This window comes from Dermacentor variabilis, chromosome 3 (genome assembly GCF_050947875.1).
Source record: "Dermacentor variabilis isolate Ectoservices chromosome 3, ASM5094787v1, whole genome shotgun sequence".
Classification (NCBI taxonomy): Eukaryota; Metazoa; Arthropoda; class Arachnida; order Ixodida; family Ixodidae; genus Dermacentor; species Dermacentor variabilis.
Window position 1 is genome coordinate 43,940,779 of NC_134570.1, and position 23,654 is coordinate 43,964,432.

Below are 23,654 nucleotides of genomic sequence, written 5' to 3' on the forward strand. Positions count from 1 at the left end.
CTCGTGACCAATGCAAAATTAATTGCATTCTGGTCTGCAGACCCTTGCGACAGTCCAACAGCCTGCGGTACCAATGCTGAGTGCCAAGTGATCAACCACAGGACAGAATGCCACTGCCCAAACAGATTCACTGGAAACCCTCACATCTCATGCCAGCGAGGTGAGCTGTCAATCATAGAAGCAACTGGGCACCTGTCCCGTTTTCCAGGCTACATGGTCACAGCTTGAAAATGGATCTGTTGTCACTTATGCTGTCAGATTTCTTAGTGAGAGTATGCAATGTCAGAACACTGAGGATGGCAATGGTAATAAACAGGGAGAAAGAGACGTGAGGCTACGCGTGCCTGTTTGGCATTTCTGTGGGGCCGGTAATCTTGTTTACAAAAGCGATATTATTGCAGCAGGCATGTGTGGGACTATGGTAGGACTTTATGAATATTTTGCCTGTTTGTACGATTTCCAGATTGGAAGCTAAACATTTTTGGAGTATCTGTGTGTGTGGTTGGGTCAGTACGTTAGAGTATACAGGGTGTTTCAGCTAACTTTAGCCAGAGTTTAAAAATGTGCCGATGCACTCTAAGACGACGTGACCAAATGCATGTTGCTCACTTTTGTATGTAGTGTGTCACACTCTGTTTTGTATTTTACTTAATTAGATTATCAGTCAAGATTGATTAACCAACTTCTAAAGCAACGAAGCTCGGAAAAAAATTCCAATTAGAAAGTTGCCGAGCGGTTTGCAAAACATCCAAATAAATAGTTTCTGTCTTTCTATCTGTGAAGTATTGGTCTTTCTTAAGCTTACCGTGGATGCCCGCGAAATAAAAAAAAACACCATGTGACATGCCTGCCTTGTGCATCGTGATAGCACTGCTCCCAAGCATTCCGCGCACAAACGAACACAGCATTTAGCTGGGTGTGCTGCCACTGCATCTGCTTATCACTATCATGAACCACCGCGACGGAAGCACATCGCTGGCATAAATCGCATAGCCAACGCCTTCGTCACAGCCCTGTCGTCTTTTAAGCCGCAGCACGCCCTGCTAGATGCTATGTTCGTTTGTGTGTGAACAGTTTACGAGCGCTGCAGTCATGGCGTGCAAGTGGGTATGTCACGTGGTATATTTTTGTATTTCGCGGACACCTGCAGTAAGCTGAAAAACACTAATACTTAGATAGAAAGTTAGAAACTGTCTAATCGGATGTTTTGCAAAGCGCTCTACAACTTTCTAATTAGAATTTCTTGCCTAAATTTGTTGCTTCAGATGTTGGTTAACTAATCTTGAATGATCATATAATTAAGCAAAATACAAGAAAGAGCGTGACACACTACATACAAAAGTGAGAAACACGCATTTGGTTTTGTCGTCTTAGAGTGGAACACATTTTTAAACTCCGGCTAAAGTTAGCTGAAACACCCTGTAGATGTTGTCTCCAGACAGAACTTCTTTATTGTACCTGACTTTTTGTAGCCAACTGGGTTCTTTCTTCAAGGGTGTGCAGGAACTTGTTCATTGTCAATCCCGAAGAAGGAACCAAGCTAGCTCCAAAATGCCGGGTATAGCAAACAAGTTTTCGTTGGAGACAGTTATCCTCCAAGGACTTACTGATGTATTTGCTTGCAGGCCAAGGACATAAAAAATGCACCTTTTGGATGATACCAGTCAGATCACACGTTTTATTCTTTAAATGCATAATTTTTTTTAAATAGTTCCCATGCAAATGAGGTTGTACTGCAGTCATAGACTGTGCCTGGCAGTGTTGCATGAACTCTAACTTCGTTTGTCTGGTCCCCTAGTGTCATCGTCATGTCGAACTACGAGCGACTGTGGTGGATACAACTACGCCTGCGTTGAAACAAGGTGTAGAGGTGAGTTCTGCTGCTAGTGTAGTGTGCGGCTGCTTGATACAGTTTGTTTTTGTCCTATAAAGTTCAGCTTTGATGACATTTTTCGATGTAACATTTCAGTGGAGTGCTCTTCGGATGGTGACTGTGCGTATGGAGAACGCTGCTTCAACGAGAACTGCTATGGTAAGAACTACATGCAGATATCACTTCAGTACCAACTAAGCAACTATAAAGTGGAAAAGTGCGTTTTGCATGTTCATGTATTGGTTGTACCGTTTAACGACTTCAGGCACTATGTGTGTGTGACCTGCCAAGATACTGCCTTAAAAACAAAAGTTCTAATGAAAATGTTGATGCCTAAAAGGTGTCGCCTGTTTCTTGAGACACATTCTATTGGACTTTTGCGCAAAAAAATCGCCTAATATCTGTGTTGTGCTTTAGAAAAAGAATTTGAAAGGTAGATGTCTAGTTGCTTGATCTAAGCACTATACTGGTATATAGTATGTGTTAATGGGTTTGCTTCTTTATTGTTTCTGACAATGTTTCGCAAAAGGCAAATTTCAGAGCAGGCTGTATAGGTGTTTTCTGCTAATACTGCGCACAGCGGTACACCGACAAGGGCACTGGGGTGAGGGTTACAAACCGTCCTACTGCTCAACAGACCCAGCCTCCCCCTCCTCGCCCCTTTTTCACAAAAGTTGTCAATTTTATCCCCACCCCCCCCACCCTATGGCAGAAATCCTTGGTGCTCTAATGATGGTGCTTGATAGTTCATGTGGTTTTTTTTTCCTTATCTGACGTTCTTTTAGATACACCCTGCATGGAATTCACACTTGTGGACTCCACAAAACTTGCTGAATAATTAAAACTTAATATGCTCTGCTCTGGCATTAAGGAGTTAAAAGTGTCAATGCATGACCTGTTATATAGGCTTAGGAATAAGATGGAGGAGATAAGACGCTGACCTCAGGTTCTAATTTCAAGTTCTCCTTGAATCGTTGTGTTCGTGTTAAGTGGCTTCTTATTGCTTTGTCATTCTTCTAGCCCTCTGCCGGTCAGACAATGAGTGCCAGGAGGGAGAGGTGTGCATTTCCAACAGATGTCAAAGTAAGCATTTCTTGACGTCCTCTTCATTTTGGTGGTTGCTTTTACGTGTCTTATCTTTATCTGCAGGTTTAATGGTTTAAATTTTTCTTCATTCCCCAAAATTATATTTTTGTTTGTTTGTTTCTATATTTATTCAGGTATGTGCGACTCATCTAAATTACTTCCTCTTTTCTTTAGTTGGATGTCGCACTAATGAGCAGTGCTTGGACCATCTCGCCTGCGTCAGCAACCAGTGCAGAGGTAAGCTTTGTGATAAATTAACTTCAATATAAATTGGGACTGTTCAAATAGTAAAATATTTTTAATTGAATTTGAATATTTCTGAAAAATGTGTGCTTCAACTGTCAAATAAAACAACTGAACTTTTCCTGCTTTAAAAAGTACTATTTCTTTCAAAAATACAAAGAAAGTGAAAAAAAATTACGGTTTTGGTCAACAAATTCATTTCTATATGGAAGTTCATTGAGCTGAACAGCTCGTAGATTAGAATAACATGGAATGTCATCACAGTTGCTCGTTAGCTTAGTGAACCATGCGCATGGGCCCTCTTCTATGGCATGCAGGATTCAGTAATCATGGTTCCCTGTAAACTTGGCCATAATTGTTTATTCAATAAAATCAAACATCAACTTCTCGAATCAGATACCTTAATTTTGAAACAGAAAATTTGATTCATATTCAAACATTGCAATATTTGCGCACTACAATTCTATCCAGGCATAAATCCTGCTATACATGCTAGATAAAAAAAGTTCAGCACACAGACTATATATTCTGCCACTTTTTCGGGGTGCATAAACACAAACAACCAAAAGAAAAATTGGAAAGCACCAACCCAAAGTACTCGGTTATTCTGTAGTAGCAACAATTTCATCTGACCAAGTTAATTCACTTTATAATGATAAACACAAACAACTAAAAGGAAAGTTGGAAAGCACCAACCCAAAGTACTCGGTCATTCTGTAGTAGCAACAATTTCATCTGACCAAGTTGATTCACTTTAATGATAAACACAAACAACCAAAAGGAAAGTTGGAAAGCACCAACCCAAAGTACTCGGTCATTCTGTAGTAGCAACAATTTCATCTGACCAAGTTGATTCACTTTGATGGTAAAACTGAAGTGGCACAAATGTAACATGGTATAGATTCTTGCTCGCATTCAGAGCTTGTTTTGTGGTGTGTTTTGCTGTTTCATCATTTCAAATTTCGCATAGCCTCTTTACATGCCATCTACTTAAACTGTTGCACCTTTCCTCTGTTGCTATTTGTTTCCTCATCTTTTCCTTCTTTCTTTCTGAACTCCCATCTCGCAGATCCATGTGAAGGCAGCGCCACCTGTGGCCCCAATGCAGAATGCAAGGTGGTCAACCATCGTGTCGTGTGCAGCTGTCCAGCCGAATTCATCGGCCGTCCTCATGCCAATGTAGCTTGCGTGCGGAAGCCAGTTCGTTGCACACACAACCAGGAATGCACCCCCGGACACATCTGCTACTTGGGCTACTGCAGAGGTGGGCACCGTGATATAAACATGAGAAATAACAACTCAAGAAATTAACAGCGCACAAGTCAGAAGTAGACAGTCAGAGCAGTGATGAAGAGATCACAGTTTAGGCGATGACAGTGTGATAATAATATATGGTGGTTATGCCAGTTTATTTTGACAGAAATTGATGTAAAAAGTGCACGAAGATCACATTCCTCCCAGGCTTAGCATGAACATCCCTGTTATGAAAAGGAAGGTAAAGGCAACGTCACGTCGCATTACGAGATTTCATTCCCCAGTAGGCACTGCAGCGCATAACAGGCAACACTTTTTTTTGTATTTCAGAAACGCGCACAAAACGTCGCGCTGCTTTTGATGTTGAAGTTAATATTAATTTCTTTCTACTATATCGGAACACAGTGGGCCATTTAAAACAGAGCAACAATAAATATTGGCGAAAATTTTTGCATTTAGGGAATGAAAACAGTGGCAGAAGTGATACACTAATATTCACACCTACCGATTCTTTATGCCTGCTGTGTTCTGTGTGGTTGAGAGTAAGCCTTTGTCTCATCAATCAATTGCAGTGTCATGCAGCAGCAACCAGGACTGTGCCTTGAACGAAAGGTGTGTGGAGAACCGGTGCCATGTTCAGTGCCATCGCGACCGTGAGTGCTTTGACTGGGAAATCTGCGAGAACAACTTCTGCAAAGGTAAGTAATGTGGCTGACCCAGTGGTCATTTTGCTCTTAGGACAGCACTTCTTTCTACAGAGTACTTTGTACTATAGTGTGTTTGGATTGGTTGTGAGAGACATCTGATTTGCTCTTTTTTTTTTCTCTGTCATCTCTATCTCACAAACTTTCAGTTGGTTGCCGTGCTGATACCGATTGCCCTACCGACCAGTCTTGCATCAAGAACCATTGCATCAGTAAGTGCCTGTCTAGAAACTACTGTAGTAAACAAATAGAATTTATGGCAACACAAAATGACCCTGTTCAAATAGCAGGTACCTTCTGTAATATCTATTACACTCCACTGCCATACAAAGAGAAATTACTACTGTAAACAAATGACATTTGTGTGTTGTATATTTTATTTATTGTAACACAACTGCTCTCATTCATGATTTTTTTGTTTTCTTTGCTTTATCTTTGTTTTGGTGCGTGCGTCCAGCCTTCGGAGGGTCTTAAAGGGTTGAACATAATCCACCAAGCCGCTTCAATGTGTAGCAATTTCATCATTGAAGTTCTTTGTTCAGTGAATTTATTTTACCCCCAACTCCTTCTTGGCAATATTATACTGCTAGTATAAACAAAACGACCTTATGCATTGTGTAACTACCTTAAAGTACTTATAGAGTCGCACCTATTATTCCAGATCCCTGTGAGGCACCCACAGCCTGCGGAACGAATGCCTTGTGTTCTGTTCGAACCCACCAGGAGATCTGTAGCTGCCCGCCTGGCCTTGTGGGAGATGCACACCTTGAATGTGTCAGAGGTTCGCACTCTTGTATTCCTTTTTTGTTTATGTAGATTTCTCATTGAAGCAGGAACTCAGCTCTTTTCTTTTTCTTTGTAAATGTTACTGTAACAGCCCATAATTTCACAGTCCCAACATTTCACAGAACAGTCAAATCATGCATATTTGCAGACCTGCCATGGTGGGTATGGCATTCTGCTGCTGGACGTGAGGTTGAGGTCTGATTCCCACCCCCAGCACCCACATTTCTCTAGGATTGGAATGCAGAAAACTCTTATGGGCTTAAATTTACGTGCACACTAAATAACAGTAGGTGTTCAAAATTAAAATTTGGAGCCCCACCTACGGTGTTCCTCATAGGTTATGTGCTTTTTGAGAACAGTAAACCCTGCCATTTGACTTTCGATTTGGTGCATATTTGCAGTGACAAAATTTTTCTGTTTTTCTGATAAAGCCTGAGGTGTCGACTTTGGCTGATGCATATTAATAGATAGGAAGGTGGGAGCGTGGAACAGAGATCAAACATCGGTAGAAGATATTTCAGCTGAGGTTAAAAGGAAGGAAGGAGCGGGGTTTGGCGGATGATGTAATGCATAAAAAAGACAACTGGTGGTCCCTTAGAATGCAGAATAAGTGCCAAAGAAAGAGAAACCTAGTTGAGGGCAAGAAAGAATTGCATGGAGGAATGAAGGTCCGTGAATTTGCAGGCGCTGGCTCAGTCTGGTTGATACAATGCAGTGATTACTTGAGATCTTTCAGAGAGGCCTTCATTCTGCAATAGTCTTAACTGGGCCATGTCCATGGTGAAGTTTCATTAAGTTTTTTTAATGCACAAAATGCATGAAGCTATCATAAATGGAAAGATATTTGCAGCATGCAGGTTTCAATGCCGGCACTTGCTTTATCTTTCAGAATCAAAGGAATGCCATGCAAATGATGAGTGTGGTCTTGGAGGTTACTGTGAAGCCACCATTTGCAGAGGTAAGGCATCTGCAACATGAAAGCATTTATGAGGAATGTGCAAAAGTTGCACCTTTGAGAAATCAATGGCTACTCACCCATTCTTTTTCTCTCTTTCTTTTTTTTATCCAGTTGCATGCAGCAGTGACAATGAGTGTTTCAACAATGAACGCTGTGTGGAGGAGAGGTGCAGCTGTGAGTACCAAACCGCCATGTTGATAAATGCTCTCAGTGACCGCAGTAGCATCGAACCTTTGGTGTAATATTTTTACCAATGTTCACGTCATTATTTATTTCTCCCCTTTTTTAGTGATTTGTACAACTGACACACTGTGTCCGCGGAACCACATTTGCGAAAGAGGATTGTGCCTTCGTGAGTATCACATGTCGGATTAATTTCTGATTCAATGCTGTGGTATGAGCGTGTCCTTCACAGTTGGTGCTTGATTCTGTATTTTCTTGTGAACAGCCGGGTGCCGATCGGATCTCGATTGTCCAGCTACGGAGACCTGCATTAATCGTCAGTGCTTGAGTGAGTACTCATCAATTGTACTGTTACTCGCAAGACATAGTTGCAGGTTTAAATTGCTTGTATATACCGTATTTTCTCCCGCATTAGTCAAACCAAAAGTTCAAGATGTCTAAATACAAAGCAAGGATGTTGGTCAAACGCAAATTTTATCCTGCTCTGCTGCTTCACGGCAATGCGGTTACGCAACACTGCCGTGAAGCCGCACTGCACTTGAACAGTGAGCAGCAGTGAGAAAGTTGTGATCATGGAACATATAAACAGGGTTGCTTCCAGAGCTTTGCTTTATGCCAGTAATTGTGCAGGTTTGTTTTGATAAGCATGTAAAGCATTTTTGTATGTGGTAGTTTGTGTGATTTATACATGCTCACTTTTTATTTGGCCTCTGTTTTAAGTAAGCAGCAGCGAATGGAAGGGGCAGGTTGTATTGCCGCAAATGCAGTAATTTTGCTTTTACAGGTTTGTAACAAATAAAACAATTTCTGGTACTGGCATCAACTAAGCTAGGTTACAATGACTTAACACATGATCAGCACAGCTGTCTTCGTGGCTTCCTGCAACAGGCCAAAACAGTATAACTGTGCAAATGAGACTGAATGGAAATGCTGTTAAGTCTAGATCTCAAATTGCGCACTGTTTTCAACATTCAAATCCACAGATGAAGTCTGTGGCCAGGTTTGGCTTGTTTGAGGCACACGTGCAGGTGTGATACCTTCAGCTCAGCGTGGCTTTGCATTCTCATCTTCACTACCATGGTGCCCCCCCTTGCACATTGTGCTGCTGCAAGCTGTGTTTTTCCTAGTGTTGTTCCACCTGCTCACATCCAGTTTCATGCTCTAATAGGAGAGCGTAGTCAAGCCTTGCTGACTTTTGCCCTCCACCTAAGCATGTAATTCGATATTCAAATAAAATTTATTTTCAGGTCATTATCTCTAATAGCGCTAGGCTACATTGAAAACTTGCAATTGACAATGTGTGTGCTCATGCTGCCTAAATGCAGACCCATGCGCAAGCCCCACAGCGTGTGGACCCAACGCCCAGTGCCAGCCGGTCAACCACCGTGCTTACTGCACCTGCCGCTCGGGCTACACTGGTGACCCCCACGTAGAGTGTTCCAAGGTGGAGTGCGTGATCGACTCTGACTGTGGTGTTGGAAAGATCTGCCAGAACTACAGGTGCATTGGTGAGTGTGTTTGTTATGCGCAGCACTCATTATCTCATGCCTCACGTGGTGACCTAAGCTTAGGCTAATTGGACACCCTAGCCATATAAAGCATGCTAGGCTGGTAGCACCCTTGCTGGCAAAACTTCTGTCACCGTGCTTCTTTACCTTGTATGAGGCACTTCGTAATTTGAGAATTTTGGAAATGAGAGCTCAGTGCTTTCCCGTCTTCGGGAGGCCCCTATCATTCGTGTGACTGGTTTATAGATAATCAGGAAGTTCATAGTGTATTTTGGCATTGACCTTATCAATAACAGCTTCGCAATGGCATGATCCTAAGCTGTTAGCACAAAAGCTTTCTGTTTGCTCTGCCGAACACCGTGACTAGCCTACAATTCTAAAAACAGTCACGCAGACGATTTCGTATCTGCAAGATGCCACTGGTATGGCGAACGTGCTCTGTTCGCGATCATCCAACCTCGATAAAAGTCCCACCAAGATAAATCGGCTTTCACATCAGCCTAATACATCTCGTCACGTTTCTTCATGTTCAGAGGGCTGCCGGTCAGACGTCAGCTGCCCAGATGACATGACGTGCATCAGCCGCCAGTGTCAGAACCCCTGCCAGTTTGTCGGAGCCTGCGGCTTGAACGCTCAGTGCAAGACGGTCAACCACCGCCTCACATGCACGTGCCCAACGCAGACCCTGGGTGACCCGTACACCGAGTGCTTGACAGGTTAGTGCACAAACGGGCACTCACTTGGACTTCTTGTGGAGCAGTTATGCGAGACTTCTATGCCTGTTGCAGTCCACTTATGAAAATGTTCGCAAAAAAATAATAATAATCTCATCATTAAATTGTCATTATGGTCGTATCAGGACTGATAAACATAGCAAGGCATAGCTGATTACTGTAGCATCTCCTAACAAATTGAACTGTACTACTAAAATCCTAATCTTTGTTCCAGATCCCGACATTTGCAGCCGGGAACATGACTGTGGTCCAGAAAGGGCTTGTGATAATGGAAGATGCATAAGTGAGTGTGAAGCTTGGGCCTGTTGAACTTCATAATTCTTAAGTGAAGCTTTCTTTTTTTTGTTTTTAACAGAATGTTTATTGCATGTTGCACACCAAAATGTGATTTAACACAAGAAATACCAAATTTCATTGTTTGCAGGTATTGTTGATACACTTATTAAACACACTTTTAAAATAATTGCTCTGAAGTAATAAATGATCTGAGGGTCGGTTTCATAGCATAATTAGTTTGCCAGGTGCAGCCTTGAACAATCTTTATGGAGTACTTGTTTGCAGGCATTGTTCATACACTTGTATAGGTGAATATTGACTCTGAAGCAATAAGTGATCTAAGGGTGGATTTCGTGGCACAGTTGTTTCTCCCTGTATATTCCTGAGAACACTTTTTCGAGCACTAATAGACATCTGCAACTTTCAGCGTTAAGTACAGTGCTAATGTATATTGTGTGCTGTCACAATAAAAAAGTGTTTGCCGGAAGACTGTTTTGCATTGGATGTGGTAAATATAAGTACATACATGCACGTGAAAGCTGTATTAACTTCACATGCCCCACTTTTGCACCTCAATCCATTCCAGCACATACAAAACTGTAAAATTAATCACATCTATTAACAGCATCTTTTTCTGGTGTGTGTGTGCATATGTGCGCCGTCCTGACGTTTTTCTTTTCTCCCACCTAGCCAAAGTCGAGTGCACCACTGATGAAGAATGCGCCCTTGGAAAAGTCTGTGAATCGCATCGGTGCTTCGGTGAGAGACAAGTTGCTCTTATAAACATGTCCACTTTTAGCCCCAGCAAAGCTAACAAATCTAGTTGCTGAATTACCCTAAGTCGAATCATGTTTTAGGAGGCGTAGTAAACAAAAAGTAATTTTACATGTTGAAATAGAAGTCTTCCAAAAATTCTGACTTAATTAAAGATGTGTTTTTTTTTGTAACAATGATTGCACATGAGAACACTTTAAAAGACTGCTTAAACAGATCATGTCTATTTTTATCTGAATTTCTGGTCTAGTTATCTTGCAGTTTATAGTGAAATTGTAATTTTAATGGCATTTGATGTACGTAGTTCATTCTTTAGTTAGCAATAGTTCCTTATCTGTATTACATTTTTGTAGCAGTTTGTCATTGTGAGTACCAAGTTTTCATTTTTCTTTCTCTTGGCGGAGGTGGAAAGAGATGTGATAGATTAAAAAAGAAATTTAAGTATGGGGTTTTACATGCCAAAACCACGATTTGATTATGAGGCACGCTGTAGTGGGGGACTCCGGAAATTTGGACTACCTGGGGTTCTTTAACGTGCACCTAAATCTAAGTATGCGGGCACTTTCGCATTTCGCCCCCATCGAAATGCGGCTGCCGTGGCCGAGATCCGATCCTGCGACCTCGTGCTTAGCAGCCCAACACCACAGCCGCTAAGCAACCACGGCGTGTAGTGTGATACATAGATGCTGCATCTTTGTGTTATAAAGGCGGCTGGATAAAAACGGCATCACATTTACCATTTCCAGATGGTTGCCGTGGCGACCACAACTGCCCTGTCAACCAGGGATGCTATCAAGGCCAGTGCCAGAATCCATGCAGCGTTCGTGGAGCCTGTGGCATCCATGCTGACTGTGTTCCTGAGCATCACCGTCCGCACTGTTTTTGCCCGGCCGGTTTCAACGGAAATCCGCAGTTTGAATGCAAGAAGAGTAAGCGAGAATGCCAGCCTTGTATATCGGGTGGCAGCAGTGCGAGCTTCTTTTTTGGTGTGTTTAAAATAGCAAGTTTTGCTGCCAGCTCCCTAGTAGGTAACTTATGATGCTCCTTTCAGTTTGTCAACATGTGCACCTCTTTTCATGCTTCTACAGATATCATTACTCATTATGTAGATTATTCTTGTGTTCAATAATGGATGTAAAGTTAATTCACAATCTCTTTAACACATGGAATGCTGAGCAGCATAATGTAGTTAAATAAATATCTACAGGCCTGCTTTATGCAGAAACTGTACAAGCGTCTTGTGAAATTAATCGCCCACGATTTGCAAAATTACAAAGTGACGTTTGAAGAATGAGTCATGTTCTTGCATAATATGTAGGCTGACGTGTTGAGCTTGATAGCAGAACTTCAAGATAAGTAAATGTCGCAAAACAGATGCGTACGAAGAAACATGTACAGTGGGATGGCTGCCATCTACGAACTGAAGTTTATTACAGAAAGAGACAGCGCATATACTGCATTTTCACAAACACATGCACAAAAGGAAAAGAGCGCGCATACATACAATGTCGTTAAAGCTGGTCATAAGTATGCCAGTGCACCATCACATGCGACCTCCTGAAAAATCAAAGAAATAAATCACGTTTTTATAGAATCGATAGTGACACTTGGCATCGCATGCATGCACACTCTTTTCCTTTTGTGACCTTGTATACGAAAGTGCTGTATAGGCGCTGTTTTTTTTCTGTAATAAACTTCAGTTGGCTGTTGGCACCTGTACAGTTGATCATGTTTCTCCATTTATGTCTGTTTTGCACCGTTCATTTATCTTGAAGTTCTACTTCCATTTATTTTTGCTGAAGCATGGCACACCGAATAGCTCAAACAAATGTTCTATACTAAAAAGGAAATAACAGCTGGTGTTCGGTGCGGACAGATTGCAGCTTAGTAGACAGTGGTGACAGGGAGGTGCACATTAAAGGCAGTAGATTCAGACCACAAAGTCAAACTACTCCTGTCAGTAGTGTGTGATGGTTCTCGCTTCTTCATTTGAACCTTTTTTCAGGTCAAGGCTGCCGTGTGAATGAAGACTGCTTGCCTGGTCTGATCTGCCTTCGCGGCCAGTGCTCTCGTAAGTGCGAAGTTTAGCCTACATTAGACCGAATATACAATACCCTGTTTTGTAATTGTGGGATTTTATTCTAAAGCACTGAGTACGTTTTTCATGTGTATGACAACCTTTTCTAACATTACATTTGTCTCTTAACAGCCTCCGATTTCTGCGCTTCCGACAATGACTGCAACAGAGGGGAGATCTGCGACAATACGAGATGCGTTGGTGAGACTTGCTTGACTCTAATAATTGAATGTGTTAGTGAGACTCCACTTGACTCTAATAATTAAAAAAAAAAGGCTGTGTTTTTTTTTCAATAATTTAATGCATCTAGTGCAACACGTATTTTGGTGGAAGATGGCTGCAGCCATTGTGCTGGCATGGTGTAGGGAGGCCATATATCTAGGTAATCAGCTACATATAGTGCATTAGCATAGCTAAGTGCAGATGCATTTTCATTTTCTTTTAATATTCATAGCTAATTTAGTATGAGAATAACAGGGTCATTTACTGGGAGAGGCAACAGACGCAGTGTGATGTTGAGGGTACTCTCACAAATACAGTTTTATCAATGGACTGAGTGTTTCGCTTTTGTTTGTCTTATTAACCCTAGCAACTTCAACAAATTTCCCAACAAAACGGTTAATAAACTTTCTTAACGAGAAAAATGTGGCCAGGGCAGTGAAAGAAAGCCAGAATACACAAAGGCGCAAGACCAGTTCTTTTACTTAAGATGCAAAAGTTACTGACAGGTCATGCTCGCTACTCATTGCCTAGTTCTCATATAGACATTGCCTTGCATTTCCATTCTCAGCTGGTTGCCGAACGCACAGCGACTGCGATTTCTTCTTGGAATGCCGGGACAAGTTCTGCCAGGATCCTTGCAGACCGGGCGTCTGTGGCGTCAACGCGCACTGCCAACCCATCAGCCACTCGGCTGAGTGCCGGTGCCCGGCAAACTTTGAAGGAGATGCCAAGGTTCATTGCAGGGAAGGTCAGTGATCTCGCCTGTGTGCTTTTTGCACTTTCATCGTAGCTACATTTGCTGACAGCTCCCATTATATGGTTCAGCAACAGTTCGACAATGTCTTCGCCGTAATAGTGAGTGGGAGAACATATGACTGAAAAACTTGATGCCTTTTCTGTCCGGACTTTCCTCTATCTGCAGTGTCTGTTGAGTGCCACACGGACAAGGACTGTGGACTTGAGAAGATTTGCATCAGCAACCGCTGCATTGGTAAGATGCCGTACTTCTTACAGTATGCAATTGTAATGATTACTTTTGCAATGGTCTCGTACAGTAAAACATCATAGAAGGGGTACTTCTTTTCCTTCCTAAAGCCTTACCTTTATAGGGACTGGGACTCTGGTATATCCACAAAACTATTCTTACACAGGAGCACTTCTTTATTCACTGGCATACAGTTAATTGACAGTCACATACGCTGCCACTGTCACTCACACAAATTATCACTGCATCAATGCCCAATCCTAAGTTATGCTTAGTATATACAACAGACGCTTTGTGAGTGCAGGCCTAAATGTGCATTTTAAAACAAATGCAAATTTCATGTGGCAGTATAATTGTTTTTAAACTACATAAACACTTGACCAAAAGCCGATTCACATGTCACAGCTCAGAAACGTGCCGTTTTGTTTTTCCTTTGCCTTAGTTGGCTGTCGCATAGACGAACACTGTCCGTACGACAAGGCCTGTGTGGAAGGCGCCTGCCGCAACCCGTGCTACCAGCGGGGAACCTGCGGAATCAACGCCCTCTGCCGCCCACAAAACCACCGGGCGACGTGCACCTGTCCCAGGGACAAAGTGGGTGACCCCAGAGTCCATTGCACCGTACAGCCACCGACAACGTCCGTGGTGCGTGTTGAGTGCAGCGTCGACGAGCCCTGCGCAGACGGATACATCTGCCGCAACAGCGTCTGCGTCCGTGAGTAGTGTGCAGCTTACAATTAACTGTGGTTATTCAATGTTATTCTATGGGAGTGTTCACACATTACTAAAAGCCGAATGTTGCATAGGAAATGGGATGCAGTAGCTGACTTTAGCTGCTGTTGTATCTTATCTAACCTCTTGTCTCGGTGGGCTTCACTTTCCAGTTTATGGCTGCTCCACTGATTCTGCCTGCAACCCTGGAGAAATTTGTGAACGGAGGAGATGCGTTGGTAAGCCCTGCTCAACCTCTTAGACTCATCAGACATGCATGTTTTTATGAACGAGCGTGCTGAAAAACTGAAATCAACGTGATGCATATGTAGCCAAACCTTTTAACGCAAATTTTTGTTCCTTTTTTATTTATTTTTTAAGTTGGATGCCGGAGTGACTCTGACTGCACCTTTGACAAGGCATGCGTTAATACTCAGTGCGTCAACCCTTGTGACATCCAAAACTCTTGTGGCCGACACACCGACTGTCGTCCGGTTGTTCATCGACCACACTGTACCTGCAAGCCTGGATACGAGGGCAACCCATATGACTTCTGCAACAAGAGTAAGCATGAAAAGGCCATGCGTCTTAGACCTGTTGCAGGCCGAGTACATGCCTCATTTTGACCTCTGCTGTCAATCAAGCTCATTTGCCTTGAATGCCATCTCTCTTGCAGTTGAAATCAGGCCTCCACCGGAATGCATACATGACCATGACTGCTATGCCGGCAAGATTTGCGAGGCACACAGCTGCATTGGTAAGTGCAGGCTTTCAGATTTTTTTGCAAACTGGGAAGAAGCTGTACCATGTACTGTTTTCTGCATTGATGAAATTAGGAAAAAAAGAAACAAATTCAAGCGTGAAGTGTTCTTTTTGTCAGCAGACAAAGGTATCGTAGTGTTGCGATGCTAGTTTTCTCATTAGGTTGATTCATTGCATTCACTGTGTGGCTATGGTATTCTGCCACTGAACGTTAGGTCACAGGTTTGATTCCTAGCCACAGCAGCCACATTCCAATGGGGATGGATTGCAAAACACTCGTTCACCTACATTTTACCATGGGTGCATGTTAAAGAACTTTGAGTTGTCTAAATTCATCCGGAAGCCTCCACCAGAATGTCTCTCATAATCCACGAGTCGGTTCAGAATGCTGAACTTCAAGATTTAATTTTATTTGGGCCTATTCGGTTGAGGGGAAGCAACTGTACTTACCACGTCTATGTGCGTCTGTCGGTGTGCCGCTTCTTGCAGTGTGGACAGCAGACGAAATCTACGAACTGCTGTACTAGTTGATCGCTTTTCAAGGGCGCTGATTTGGGAATCTCACGGATGCTAATGTCAAGAGCCATGCAGTAGGCTAATCTCAGTCTTTCCGTCCCTTCCTTCCCTCTTTGTATACGAACAGAGGGATGCCGCGGCGATGCTAACTGTCCCTTCGACCGAGCCTGCATTGGGCGGCAGTGTCACAACCCATGCACTCCGGGAATCTGTGGCAAGAACGCCAGGTGCCTCCCGATCAGCCACAAGCCAATCTGTGCATGTCCGTCAGGACTCAGTGGCGACCCCAACATCGAGTGCACTGTGTGTAAGTATGGTTTTTTTTTTTTTTTAAATATAATCCATCTCTCTGCCACATCACAGCAAGTGCTATTTGGTTACTTACATGAGGTCAATAAGCTTGTATAATATGCTATTATAATATGATATAACCTCTCATTCGTTATGCTTTGGCACATTTTGCTTGAATATTGTCACGGTGTCATTTATGTGTTCCTATATTTTATTGTATATGTAAGTTTATATTGGGGTTGTGTTTTTTGCAATCATGCCTTTTTATGCACTTTTAGTGCGCTATTGGTGCTGGTGGTACCTCCTGTTTGTAAAAAAATCTGTTTAGATGCACACCAACTGTTCTGCCAAATTTGTAAAGGAGGGCAGGCTTGAAGCTGCATCTCAACACAACGTTTTTTATGCTTTCCTTTTCACATCATCTACGTGGGTGTATTTCTTTGTGGGAAAATAAATCGTATCGAATCAAGATCACACAGTTTGCTACACTGGTTTCCACCCAATAGACAACACAGTTGTTCATCCTTGTCTTTCTTGGTGCTGCCTTTTGTGTGCAATAAACCAAGTGAATAACCAAATAAATGAATAGCATATAGATAAGCACAGCTCGTTCATTATTCAGTTCATTTAGTAGCTCATCTATGGAATAATCATGATGGTTCGCTGAAGTAACTACCATCTAGAAAGCTTGAACATGTACTTTACATATTGTTAGCTTTATATTATTATTGTTATCTTTACATATTGCTAGCTTTGTAGCTATTGTTAGATAATGTGTTGGAAACATATGGTTTAATGAGTTTGTTTGTAATACTACTATGTTTGTGTTAATGTATGCGTTTTATATGTGTTTCATGTGCTACACATTTATGTGCTTTGTTCCCACTCCTGCTATGATTTGCGATGAGACAGCAGCCTCTATAGATTATTGAGAAAACGTAAATGAGAAAGTTGGATCTGATGAACTCTGTCCATTGTATGTTCATTGCATCTTTTCCTAGTTTCTTGTTTTCTCTTTGCACATTTCAGAGATGAGTTAGTCTTTGCCACACATTGCTGGATATGTCTTGATCACTATCTTTATTATATATTTGTTGTTAGACAGTGCACATCTTGTAATTCTCTGTGTATTATTATTATTATTATTATTATTATTATTATTATTATTATTATTATTATTATTATTATTATTATTATTATGCAATTGTGGAAGAAGGGTAAGAGAGTTAAATAAAGTCACATAATATTATGGCAGTAAGTTACCTCAACTGGTGCTTGAATGGCAAATTTTATAATATTCTTTGCATTTCTGCGAAGGGTGTTTGTCCAAATCACTTATCAAACCACAGAAAATCACTCCTTATTTTGTGTGCTTTCAGCTCGGCAAGAATTCTGCTTCCACGACAGAGACTGTCCCATCGGCCGCATCTGTGAGAAGGGAGCCTGTGTCGACGCCTGTCGCACCGACGATGCCTGTGCTTATGACAAAGCATGCATTCGCAACCGCTGTCAGAACCCTTGCAGTTTCACGGGTGTTTGTGGCGCTAACGCTGACTGTCGTGCTGCGAATCATCGCCCTGTTTGCTTCTGCCTGCCGGGCCTGACTGGAGACCCCAAGATCCATTGTGCTGAAGGCAAGTTTTGAACTCAATTGCATTGTCACAAAGCCTTACATGTCATATGATGTTTTGCCACCTCAGAAGTGCTTGTCGATTACTATATTTGGGTGCCAAATATTTTAGTAGTTTGGGCAGTATGGGGTGAAAGAGCAAGTATCTTTACATTGTATTATTTTATAGATAAATTTTTCTTCTTATCCGTGCCACTACTGTGTCTAATTATATGCGAGTTGTGTATTTGCTATTTAGTAAAACTAAAAACATTGTTCCCACTCTTTATTTTTTGACACGAGTTTCAGTTATAAGACTGCAGTGTTTATTGTTTGTTGAGGATTACGTTCATGCAATGAGTTAGTGTGAAAGCTAGTCACTACTCTCAAATGTTCAGGAAACACAGCGTATCAAGCATTATGTCAGGGTTCTCGTAAAACTTAAAGGGCCCCTGAAACGGTTCGGACAAATTTTGTAGACTCGTGGGGTACAGCTTAAGTAGAACATTCGCACCACAATTTGAGTGAAGCGTTACGTATTAATGGAGCTACAAGCGATTAGAAGTTACCCTCCTCCCCATCCACGCTTTTCCTCCTCAACTCGTTCGCCGAGCGAGCGGGGCTACGCTCCGCCTTCACTGGTCCTGCGTCACGATGCGACGTCACATCGTCCACTTCCGTTTGTTTTGGAGCCCGCCCCCGCCCGCGCGAGACCTCTCCGCTAGCCGCTTGGCTGTCGACCCCAAGCGAGAGCTATCGAAGCAGCGTGCGTTGCGAGCATTCTGTCGTAGCGCCGAACGTGTCTGGTATTTCGTTAACCACAGGCAAGCTGGTCATTTCGGCAAATCATTGGAGGCATAAACTCAAGCTGATGAAGGAACTTTGGCGTAGACGTACGTGAGCGGCCTGATCGGTCTACACGGTCCAGACACTTGTTGGCGCAGCGCTTAACCAGCCAAACAAAGCGCTAATATTGCTCTAACCAAGTGTAAAACATTTTAAACATTTATAAAAACAACGTGTCGATGATTACACTCCTGCGAAAAATACGCACCAGCAGCAAAGAATACGCTTCGTTGCTGCTACTGTGTATGGTTGCGCTCTATGCCACCAGGTGGCTGCACCGTGCAGACCATTCACATTTGCCCTTCTGCTCATCTCGGCTCATCCCGTTACGGCACAGTCAAGCGGCCAGACCCTGTCCCCTTGCGCTTACGTTTGCCCTAATACGGGACTCGCGAAACGCTGTTGCGTTAGTAATCTTCCGGTGTAAAGTGACGGCCACAAACGCGCAAATCCTGGCGCCGATCGGATAGCGGTAGTCCGATGCGCAGCAGCCAGTTCGCTCGTACGCTGCCTTGCAGAGGGACACGATGTCGCAGCTTAACATATTGCCAGTCGCTACGTTTGCAGTCCACAAGGCAACAAAGTCGAATCATAGTGCTCGCGAAAAGACTGAGACCAACTGTGACCGCGGAGCTCTCGTCAAAATGGAGTACGTTGTAACACAAGCAGACGACACTTGCTGTGTGCCGGAAGTGCTTAATGTACTGAAAAATTGTTCTTGTGCATTCTCTTTATGTTACTTTCTTTTCATAAAAACAAATTAACTAACATTCCAACTATTACAAAGATTATTTGTTTACCATAAAGTTGGAAAAATTATCGATCACGCGCCCTTGTCAGCCAATCGGACAGCTCGCCCCACTGACGTCGTGTGGGTGATTTCGGTCATATGGATAGGGGCGGCTTAAAATTCCGCCGAGCAGTGCGCTGCGATCGGCAGCGATGTGCATTTTTAAAACCTTATAATAAATTACACGCTTTACGCAGAGCACTTAGATGTGTCAATTAATGATCAGAAGGACCTACTCTAACGACTCAGTACGTTTGTAGAAAATCGTCAAAAGCGTTTCAGGGTCCCTTTAAGTACTTGTGCTTAGTTGTAGTGCAGCTAATAAAATTGTGGTTTAGCACCGTTGTCTTTTCAGTGTTTTCTAACATGGCACAAACAGTAACAAACAAGCTCCAAACGGCAATAATAAACGTACTGGGTTCTGTCAGAAAAGAATGAACATAACAGCGCATGTGCCTGGCACTGACCACAGAACCTAGCTTGGCAGGTCGCAGCAACGAGAGCTCAAAAGCAAGATACTTCCAAGGAGTCTTGCCTGTGGTAGAACCTGATTGGCATTCACGGTTTATGTAATTTCCTGGTATATATGGCCTCTGCGGAGAACATTGAAAGTGCTTTGTTCAGACCACACAGCCTGCACCATACATTTCTTTTAGAAATGCAGCCAAAGTAGCCCTGCAAGCAGGACCAATAATGGGCCAGTGTCGTCCGACGCTGTGCTAATGCCAACCAATGTAGGGTTAGAGTGGCCTGACCCTGCATTTTGTGCTGCTATAAATGTTTTTCCCTTTACTTCCTTTTTTACTGCATCAGTAGCACTTTGCTACAGTGTTAATTGAATTTTTCTTAAGTCAGTTTGGTTTTGTTTTTTTCTTTCAGTGAGAGAAGAAGGTTGCAAGCGAGACAGTGAATGTACCTTTGGCCAGATCTGCGAGGATGCCTGCTGCATTGGTGAGTCTTGTCTGCTGAATAGTCTCATTATATTGTTGAACGCTGCCATAAACACGTCCGACCAGCTTCACTAGGACTTGGATCCAATGGGCAGCGTTTATAGTGGAATGCTGAATTATCCTATAGTAAAATTTTATGACACTTGGCCATGCAGTGCGCAAGGTTAAGCTCTCATGAACTGTCCCAGTGATGATTACCCCACATGTCAAAACCTCTGTTCATCGTCTTTATTCTTTATGCACTGTACATCACATTACACTGCATCTTAACTAAGTACATTATTGGTTGTAATGTGGGCTTGGCACCTTGTTGATATTGTACTTGTATGCCTAGCCTGCCCAGAGCCTTGTCCAGAGCTAAAGGTATACAATGTCAAATCTCCACTTGTCTAGACGGCTGCCGCACGGACGACCAGTGCTTGCCCAGCCAGTCTTGCCACCACAGCAAGTGTGAGAACCTCTGCCACATTCCTGGCACCTGCGGCATTAATGCACTTTGCGTCATTGCCGCCCATCGACCAGTCTGTTCCTGTGAGAGGGGCTTCATGGGTGATCCCAAAATTGAGTGCAGGCAAGGTACGTCCATCTCATGCTTTATACGTATTCGGTTATATAAGCCACTGTTGCCGAATGGCCCATTGGCCATTTTTTATTGAACAAGCACAGCGTCTGGAGCACCTAGTAATGACAATCTTAGCATTTTAAATGGCTGCTGTGCAATTTCGAACAGAGAGCCACTGTTAGCCAAATCTTGCCACCCATGCCTGCAGAATGATACTTTACTGAACCAGTCGGCTCTAGCTTAAAGCAAGTTTAATGGATCAATTGGCATACAAAAAACAGGAATGCATTCTTGTCTTGTTTCTCTTCTGTCCACGACTGTAACAATGCCAATAATTCACCATTTGTAGCTAGAACATCCATGATAGCTGATGAAGGTGTGCCTTTATATAATGAACATGGATATAACAAATTATCTGATATAACAAAGTAAACCTCAAATGTTTTTTACTGCTGTCAGTGTGTAACAATGATATGCTTACAACAAATAATGGACATAACAAATTTATTTCTGTGTCCGATTCAATTTTCTTATAACAAGGTTTGACTGTGCTAGTGAAGTCAAAGTGTCTTGTGACAATGAGCCAAGAGTGTAGAGCACAGACCAAAATTGAGAGAAGCTCTGTTCTGATGTAGATAAGTCTTCAGCGCAAGCTCCCACACACCCTGAAGTCCTTGGAGGCTAGGTGCACATTTCAGTGGGTGTATGGAGCAAGGGTAGGGCGCTGCGCAAATTTGGATCAGAGTTTTGCTGCTTCATATTTCATTGGCTGAGGTATTACTAAACAATTTCAAACTGCCTTGAAATAGGTTGTTCCTTAGGGAGCAGTTTAAAACTGTGACTTAGAAGCAAAAGGTCATCTTTGAGAAAGCATCATTCAGAATGCTTATTAACAGTATCTGTAGACCTGCTCATTCCTTTAATGATGCTTGTCTTCAGAAGCTTTCTGAGCAGTGTGCATTACTTGCATAGTTCTTAAAGTATGACCGACCGACTGTTGCTTTCAGAATGGGAGGTAATTGTTTATATCCATGTTCAACTGGTCTGTTTTGCAATAGCATTCTACAGTCCGTGCAATCGTAGAAGCACTTTAACGCTCCCTACAGGTTACAGGTGGACACATAGCAACAATACATACTGGAAAATCATAGAACCATATTCTTAGATTAGATAAAAAGCATTTCTTCTCAATTTCTGCTTGCAGTTCCAGCGGAGCCTGCAAAGGAATGCCATGTGGACACCGACTGTGCCCTGCGCCATGTGTGTGAGAACCACAAGTGTATCTGTAAGTACACATGCCTTGTCAGATTTTCTGTAGGCAAACTGCTAGATTATATGCTCAACAAGCAGTTCAGATTCACAAAGCAAATGAAAAAGTGTTTGTATTTAATGGAGGATCATGGTCACATGTTCCTCCGTATTGCAGCAAGTTAGAAAGTGGGTGGTGTTTCGTGTCGTATATATTCCTCCGTATTGAGGTGAGCTAGAGAGCGGGTGTTGTCTTATCGCACCTTGTTAGTAAATGCATTTCTTACTTGCTGGCACCTGCTTAGTGTCAGTGTAATGACCAGGAGATTAATCTAGTGCACTTTGCTGCGGCATCTCTTCTAGAGCATGTGTTGCTTTAGCACGTTAAACCCCACAATTCAATTCTTTTTTTTTTTACAGCTAAATCTCTTTGTCGACATAATGTGTTAACGTTATGCATGTTGCGTGGCTCGCAGATGGTTGCAGGTCTGACGAGAGGTGTACAACCGACGAAGCATGCATTAATGGCATCTGTCAGAACCCATGCGGCGTTTACGGAGCATGTGGCCGTAATGCCCTCTGCCGCCCCATCAACCATCACGCCGATTGTTCTTGCCTGCCTGGTCACCGTGGCAACCCCAATGTGGTCTGCTTCAGAGGTAAGCATACTGATTGGTCGGTGTGGGTTGATTATCCTTGCACATATTTTAGACATCTTTTAATCATACCACATATTTTTAGCGCATTTGTAATGTTCATGCCGTATGTTACTTTTGCAGCTGATGATGTACTGTTCTCCATTCTAAATCTGGTAGTTCGCATAGATTTCATGACTTTAGTACCAGTATAGAAATAAAAATACAAGTAAAAAGAGCAATCAATCTTGGCAGAAATTTAGTTGCGATAGCGAAAATTTGCATTGGCTCTTGTGACGTGATGCTGCTGTTAGGGTGAGCACTAACGCAGTTGTCATGCATGTGCTGCAGAATAATAAAACAGATTAACATTCGTGCTACTGAATGATGTGAAGATTCCAATTATTTAGCAGTGTTTTCTTTCTAAATTGTCTGTCTACATCATTCTTTGCTTTTATTCTTTTTAACCTTCAGACGAGCCAAAGCCTGAATGTACAAGAGACAACGAATGCTTGCACGGATACATCTGTGACAACAACCGCTGCATAGGCAAGTATATTCTTCTTTTCAGTTATGCTTTGTGTGCACAAAGCTTTTTTGCTGCTGACTCTTTTGCAATGGGAAATACGGTAAAGTGGTGAGTCATTTATGGTAAAGTGAAATGATTCAGCACAAAGTGCCCTTATGACATTTTCATTATTGCTACACAAGAAAAAAAAGAAGTGTTTTTACTGATGTTAATCTATGAAAAGTGTGTTTTTGACATGCTTGTAGAGAACAAGGCAAAAATGAATACAAAAAAAAAATGTGGAAGTCATTCTAGGCACGTCCTTCAAACTGACACTAGCCACCATACAATCAACAGTATTTGTTGCAAAAAGGAAATTTGTCATCCCCTCGAGAGTAGTATCAAGCTACGAAGGAAGCCCATATGGTTTTCTCAGAAAGAAAGCATTACGGTTGAATAAATATTCATCCTTGTCCGGTGATCAATCCTAAGACTAGGGCCTTTTCGGGGTGGTCACTCTACCATCTGAGCTAACCAAGAGGCTAGCAGATTGTAGAGCAAGG

General features: G+C 42.5%; 1 protein-coding gene across 1 annotated transcript in view; it reads left to right on the forward strand.

The window, feature by feature from the left end:
* Nucleotides 1–23,654, forward strand: part of LOC142575474 (uncharacterized) — a 369,458-nt gene that overhangs the window by 316,323 nt on the left and 29,481 nt on the right. The window contains exons 63-95 of the mRNA XM_075684869.1: nt 41–160; nt 1,799–1,870; nt 1,970–2,032; nt 2,894–2,956; nt 3,134–3,196; nt 4,272–4,466; nt 5,029–5,154; nt 5,310–5,372; nt 5,822–5,941; nt 6,836–6,904; nt 7,016–7,078; nt 7,194–7,256; nt 7,353–7,415; nt 8,413–8,595; nt 9,129–9,311; nt 9,544–9,612; nt 10,296–10,364; nt 11,126–11,308; nt 12,385–12,450; nt 12,589–12,657; nt 13,247–13,426; nt 13,601–13,669; nt 14,106–14,378; nt 14,548–14,613; nt 14,756–14,938; nt 15,051–15,131; nt 15,780–15,959; nt 17,323–17,577; nt 20,068–20,139; nt 20,532–20,714; nt 21,905–21,985; nt 22,425–22,607; nt 23,058–23,132. Of these exons, the coding sequence (XP_075540984.1) occupies nt 41–160; nt 1,799–1,870; nt 1,970–2,032; nt 2,894–2,956; nt 3,134–3,196; nt 4,272–4,466; nt 5,029–5,154; nt 5,310–5,372; nt 5,822–5,941; nt 6,836–6,904; nt 7,016–7,078; nt 7,194–7,256; nt 7,353–7,415; nt 8,413–8,595; nt 9,129–9,311; nt 9,544–9,612; nt 10,296–10,364; nt 11,126–11,308; nt 12,385–12,450; nt 12,589–12,657; nt 13,247–13,426; nt 13,601–13,669; nt 14,106–14,378; nt 14,548–14,613; nt 14,756–14,938; nt 15,051–15,131; nt 15,780–15,959; nt 17,323–17,577; nt 20,068–20,139; nt 20,532–20,714; nt 21,905–21,985; nt 22,425–22,607; nt 23,058–23,132 (3,846 nt within the window). The remainder of the gene's footprint in view (nt 1–40; nt 161–1,798; nt 1,871–1,969; nt 2,033–2,893; nt 2,957–3,133; nt 3,197–4,271; nt 4,467–5,028; nt 5,155–5,309; nt 5,373–5,821; nt 5,942–6,835; nt 6,905–7,015; nt 7,079–7,193; nt 7,257–7,352; nt 7,416–8,412; nt 8,596–9,128; nt 9,312–9,543; nt 9,613–10,295; nt 10,365–11,125; nt 11,309–12,384; nt 12,451–12,588; nt 12,658–13,246; nt 13,427–13,600; nt 13,670–14,105; nt 14,379–14,547; nt 14,614–14,755; nt 14,939–15,050; nt 15,132–15,779; nt 15,960–17,322; nt 17,578–20,067; nt 20,140–20,531; nt 20,715–21,904; nt 21,986–22,424; nt 22,608–23,057; nt 23,133–23,654) is intronic.